The sequence below is a fragment of the Pseudochaenichthys georgianus genome, chromosome 16 (genome assembly GCF_902827115.2).
Source record: "Pseudochaenichthys georgianus chromosome 16, fPseGeo1.2, whole genome shotgun sequence".
NCBI classification, from domain to species: domain Eukaryota; kingdom Metazoa; phylum Chordata; class Actinopteri; order Perciformes; family Channichthyidae; genus Pseudochaenichthys; species Pseudochaenichthys georgianus.
In genome coordinates, this window is record NC_047518.2 from 24746542 (window position 1) to 24752546 (window position 6005).

Below are 6005 nucleotides of genomic sequence, written 5' to 3' on the forward strand. Positions count from 1 at the left end.
AGGTCTGTTGGCAGGGAAGATAAACATCTTCAAATAATTCACCTGCTACAACTGGAAACTAGACCCTGAACTTCTCAAGAAAGCCAAGTCTGCTACATACCAAGCACTAAAGTGACTGAACATTGTATGACCAATTTTTGTGAAAAATACAAAAAGTGATGCAATACTGTATATTAAATACATGGTTTATACCTGTAATTACTGTGGTTCCATTTCTTCTGATTACCTAATTTTGTCGGTAGGATTGGCAGGTACGGTCATGTGTTCTCCTCATTCTGCTTACTGATACGAGACATGCGGGTGGTTAATGCTGCTCCCTTGTGGTCACCTGAAGACTTTGGGTTCACTTCATCAGACAAGCCAGTGGAGCAATTCAAGTCCTACCTGAAGTCATACACCTTACTTATTGGTACAGTAGCAATAAACAAAAGCAAGTACATGTACTGTGTCATGCTAATAACACTACAAGGATATTTGATTTGAGGTTACTTATTTGATTGTATCTGGACAACACTGGCACGTCACCATCTATCCTGGTAAAACTCTCTGAATTGTATATGTATTTGACACATTTGGGGACACATACTTTGATCTTGTTAGTAGGTTATGCATTTCAATTTAGCTCCAGCAAAAGTGCACAACTGAAATGGGAAGAATGTTTGGTACATATCAAAACTGAAAGTATTCATTATACGGAATGTAAAGTGAGTACCTAGTCCGTTACTCATCATTGTGAGACACAAAGAGAACACGTTTTGTTGTTAATGCAGCACGGTGCACTGAGCTCCACTGATAGATCCTGCCCTCTAGTGGCAGAAAGAGTCACACACAGGCTTTCTGTAAACAATGACGTAACCCCAAATGCTGGATTAAATGCCTTTATTGCAGTACATGTATCTGTAAAACTCTCACAATCCTAAATATTCTTCTTCTTGCTCAGCATGACTTGTTTGCTCTGGTAATACTGACCAATACAGAGCTCTGCAACAGGAAAAGAAAAAGTAGGACATATGAAAACAACTAATATGTGCCTTAGCTTGGTGCATCTTGGCCTCACAAGAACATTTCTTTGCTGTGAATGTGTCAGATTGTATAAATAATAGATTTGTATTTACCCCATGGAGAGGAACAGCAGCAGAAGCAAAGCCGTCAAACAGGCGGTGAGAAGCAGTGGCGAGGTGGTGAGGGAGTGGGGGGGACCAGCAGGCGCAGGGAGAAACCGCCCTCCTGGGAGCAGAGACAGGTCGAATATCTCCTGCAGCTCTGTGTGGCCGGCCACAACCTGGGGGGTCACTTAGAGAGAGACAGAGAGACAGAGAGAAGAAAGAGAGAGTTTCAACTCACATTGAGCCCAAACAGCAAAAGATAATGGTGATGGACTTGGTAAAATGCTAAATAAAAACAAATATATGAAAAATATCTTTCATACTTTGTCATTACCTTCAATCATAATTTGTGGGGTTGTTATCCCCCCCCCCCAGTTCAACAGTTGTCTATATAACAGTTCAATCTTAAATCATTAAGAGAAAAATAAGCATAAAAGAAAAGAACAACACGACTAAAAGAAAAGTGCAGTGAAGTCTATTAAGAATTTATATAAATACTTAACCAGGAAAGATACACATGTAATTGTACAGTACATACTGTGATACTGTGTATGCACTATGCACACATACAAATTGTATGAATATGCATATCCATGCAAGTATATCCATAAATACACATTCACTAATTTACTGAAATCTGAATTGGGTCATTATATTGATTGCCTCCATGATTTGATTTGTGGCACAGCCGTTGAGCCCTTGTTATGTGATTTCATAACTGACGATTTCCACAGATTTGAGGAGTTTTTTTATGACTGGCTTTTATTTGTGCTTTCCATTTGTTTACAATTCCTCCTCAAAGTTATTCACAATATTCCAAGAAAATAGCATCATTTTGTATCATCAGTTTTAACATCTAATACAAAGAGTAAAATTAAATCTGAAAGTAGTGTATTGTGTTACCTGTGAGATAGAAGTAGAGCCTGACAATGGAGCGTTGGACTGAGTAGATCTCACACTGGTAGGTGCCCACATGCTGCAAGCTGCTGGAAGGGATGGAATAAATTGTGTCCAGGCCTGCAGTAACTTCTTTAAACTGATCCACCTGCTGGGTTTTCACCTGTCCAAGTTTTTTAAATAAAAATAATTATAACAATTCCAAAGTAAATTATAGTACCCACCAGTCAACATGCTATAACTAATTTGTTTAAAGTGATGAGAATACAAATTGTTACGGGATGGTACATATGTTCTGCAGTATTTATTGGCAGGTTGCAGTGATGTCCAGGCCAATAAACAGTCCCATACATACTCCTTATATAAAACTACAACCTCTCCAAAACGTGAAAATTGTGCTGTGTTGTATTGGTTGGTGTTAAAAGGATGAATGTAAGGCCTGCGCTGTGTCTATTTATTGAGTGTTGCCATTAATGTTTATTTATGTGGGTTGGAAAGGAATGAATGTGTTGGTTAGTCAAACATTTGGCTCGTTACAGCTCAGACACAGCCTTCACATAAACAAATTAAACTGTTAGCTTTATAAATGCAACTGCTATTTGACAAAATGTGGCAAATGTAGCTTTATGAAAGCTTTTTTTTTTTTTTACCTCAGAACAAAGCCAGGCTGCTGTAGCTATTTCCTCCTGCTTTCAAATGTTAATCTAAACTAAACTAAACTAAGCTAAGCTAAACTAAGCTAATGTAAGCTTACTGGTCCCGTGACACAGCTTCAGCAAGAGTGGTATCAATCTTCTAATTTAACTCTTGGGAAGAAAGTCATAATGTGTTGTTTTAAATGTTTAAGTATTCATTTAATAGTAATTTGCAGTGAACCTGAATAGTTCATCATAGGGTGTGTGTACCTCTTCTGCAAACCTCCAGATCACCTCAATATTTCCTGGTAAGTGAAATGGCACTTCACACCACATCTGGCTCCTGCTGTTCTCCATTGCTGTAACTTCTTTAACTGACACAAACATATATACACACACACACACACACACACACACACACACACACACACACACACACACACACACACACACACACACACACACACACACACACACACACACACACACACACACACACACACACACACACACACACACACACACACACACACACACACACACACACACACGTATTGTATTATTGTATGAGAGAGGTTCCAGGTTGAATTGAGGCGAATATTTGTGATGTTCAGAGGTTGTTGTTTAATATTCATGAGAATATTTGTCATTGTTCAAATGATAATAAACATTAGCATAAAGCATATGTTGATAAGAGTATTAAAAACTATTCCTAAGGTACATTTAGAACAGACAAAAAATGTGCGATTAATTTGCGATTAATCGCGATTAACTATGGACAATCATGCGATTAATCGCGATTAAATATTTTAATCGACTGACAGCCCTAATATATATATATATATATATACGAAAACTAGATATAGGGTCATTTTCTGCACACATCAATAGCAGTTTCAACTATCTTTTTTTGGAAATTAATTTATAGATAACATTCACTGGGGGGCAGCTCTTGCAGTCTGAGCCCTCCTTAATGATAATACTTAAGCCCAGTCTCTGTGGAGCGGAGTAAAAGTGATGAAATGCTAAACAGTGACTGCGCTGCACAGGCTTGATATGAATCTATACCACCGTGTGTGGGAGTCAACTGTTACCTTGCATAAAGAAGCCAAGGACTTAAAGAGTACCTTGGGGGCTCTGTGCAAAAATATATAATGTGTGGAAATAAAACCTCGCCTCTGTCACATTTTTTTTTTTATAATCTTGACTTCCTGCTAAGAGCATTTCAAGGATCAAAAACAGAGAATTTCAAGGATCAAGAGTGGAGGCTTATGAAGGTGATATTATAGTTATGTAAGGATGTGTCAAGTCTGGATTAGTACACCCTTTTTTAACTATTAGAAAATTGTGATGTAACAGTAATATGTTGAACTATGAATACCCACCTGGACAGTCAAGAGGGAGTTCACAGGAGTCATACTGGCAGGTAATACAGTTGTATACAGCACCTGCACTCTGAAATCCTGATGGGTGCATAAAAGTACAAGAGTATTTAGTGTCCAACAACATGAATGATTATAAGAAATAGACAAAAAAAAGAAGAAACACTAACCACATGGAGGGAGGCATCCAGAGACTGTAAAAACAAAATAAGATAGTCATTTATTATATTCATGAGTTTCTTTCCACCCAGAAGTCGTCAGTTCAACCTGCTTCCTTTACTCTCCACACTATTTGAAAGGATGTAATAACATAACTAGCTCACTCCAGAGAGAGAACAGAGATCACAGGGAGCTGTAATGACCTAATATGGGGTCTTACCATAGATGAAAAGATGAAGGAAAGGGGAAGAGACCCTGTCTCACCTCTAGGCAGTTTGGAGGCAGCTGCGATGAAATTGTCTGCTGCTGTCTGCAACCTCTCCTCATACACTGTGTCTGATGGATGAAGAGGAGGGGAAACAGAAATATTCAGCTCAGCACATCCTGGTGAATCGTGTGCTTTAGGGCATCATTTTGAAAACTCATTTCTAACTCCCCTCCTTTCCTGGCACCCTAAAGACTCATTAACTTGTGCAGTTATGTGTCTATCAGAGCAGGTTTTCAGCTACCATTATTCCGCTTTCTGTCAAACTCTTCCACCATGGGCAGGATCTCCCCATCCAGAAGTTCTTTCAGTTGTTTGTCATAGCCCTTACCTGGAACAGGCACACACATCAAAATATAAACCATCTTTCTTACTGTGTACGTTGTCTTTCGTGATGAAACATAATACATAAAAAAACAACCTCGTACCCACTCTTCCAGCCTCAATCACTCTCTCATGGTTGTTGAAAATGCGGTCCAGCTTCCTGAAGCAGGAGTCCACATTTCTAACATTGTGCTCGGTCAAAATGTGACCCCAACACAGGCGAAGACTGTCTTGCACTTCAACAAAGCACTGATAGCAGCTTAGAGAGGGTCCTAACAGCAAGCTAACACACACCAGACACAAAGCAGATTTGCACATTTTGCAGCGTGAGCATCTAACTCAAGCTGATTCTGTATAAACTGTTTTCATTCAAATCCTGGGCTCATGGTGACCACACAGTGACATTCCGGTGTTTTGTATATCCAGGAGAAGGTTACAAATTAAAGCTTTCATTATCCATTTAGTGTGCATATCCCACATGACATTGTAAGCACGATTTTGAAAGTGTCCTGCTTATGTATCCTTAACATGCTTGGGTTTGAGAGGAGAGCATCACACCTCCATTCTTCCCTCCATTCTATTGTCTCTGGTCCCCATTTCCTGCTGCCTCAATGCACCAGTTTTACTGCAGAGCACAGAGATGGAGCGAGCCAAGGAGGCGAGGGGGGAGAGAGGAGCAGAAGACTGGGAAGTGAAATGCTTACGTGTGACCAGGGATAAAGTGGAAAGCGTACAGGCAAGAAAAAACAAGACAAATATACAAAGAGTTAATGTGTAACTGGTGGGGAGGGAGGTGGCGAGACGGAGAACAAAAGGGTCATCAATAGAATACTGAGCAGAGAGAAAGTGCAAATCGTGCGAAAAAAAGAGTCAGACTCTTGCTTGTGGGGTTTAAAAGATGTAGTAGTAGAACAAATAAATATAGGTGGAACAAAGAAGAGGAGTGTAGGTGCTAGAGCAAAGAGAGGACACATTAGTGACAGGCAGAGGAGGAAGAAGAGGGAACGGGACTACAAATCAAGTCGACTGCCTCCTCACATCCTGTATCCCCCACTCGTCTCCCTTCCTCCTCCTCTCTTCTCTGGTCCCTCACTCCCGGTGCATCTCCATGGCAACCAGACGGGGTGCCTAATACATGAACCTACTATATTTCCAGTGGCAGGGTGAGCTGGGTACTAATGCATTCATCTGTCTCCACACAGACAAGCCAATCAATATTAGGCAAGAGTGTGCTCCA

At 40.1% G+C, this 6005-nt stretch overlaps 1 protein-coding gene across 3 annotated transcripts; it reads right to left on the reverse strand.

Moving 5' to 3' along the window:
* Positions 1 to 870: 870 nt before the first annotated feature.
* Positions 871 to 5114, reverse strand: spaca6 (sperm acrosome associated 6). Of its 3 annotated transcripts, none has more exons than XM_034103352.1 (9): positions 4873 to 5114; positions 4689 to 4775; positions 4444 to 4515; positions 4191 to 4214; positions 4024 to 4101; positions 2909 to 3006; positions 2010 to 2166; positions 1116 to 1293; positions 871 to 981 (listed from the first exon to the last, which is right to left on the reverse strand). In XM_034103352.1, the coding sequence occupies exons 1-9, from the start codon at positions 5084 to 5086 to the stop codon at positions 909 to 911; spliced, it is 981 nt and encodes a 326-aa protein (XP_033959243.1). In that variant the 5' UTR covers positions 5087 to 5114; the 3' UTR covers positions 871 to 908. The 3 variants fall into 3 exon arrangements, with proteins under 3 accessions (XP_033959243.1, XP_033959244.1, XP_033959242.1); XM_034103353.1 differs by having other exon boundaries at positions 1116 to 1282; positions 2909 to 3012; XM_034103351.1 differs by having other exon boundaries at positions 2909 to 3012.
* Positions 5115 to 6005: the final 891 nt, after the last annotated feature.

What these genes read in the sequence shown, in the direction of transcription:
- spaca6 (XM_034103351.1), bottom strand. Translation starts at nt 5,086, where the DNA reads ATGTGCAAATCTGCTTTGTGTCTGGTGTGTGTTAGCTTGCTGTTAGGA. An exon ending in GATTGAGGCTGGAAGAGTGG is followed by an intron (nt 4,776 to 4,872) that starts GTACGAGGTTGT and finishes TGCCTGTTCCAG; the next exon opens with GTAAGGGCTATGACAAACAA. An exon ending in GCTCTACTTCTATCTCACAG is followed by an intron (nt 1,294 to 2,009) that starts GTAACACAATAC and finishes TCTCTCTCTAAG; the next exon opens with TGACCCCCCAGGTTGTGGCC.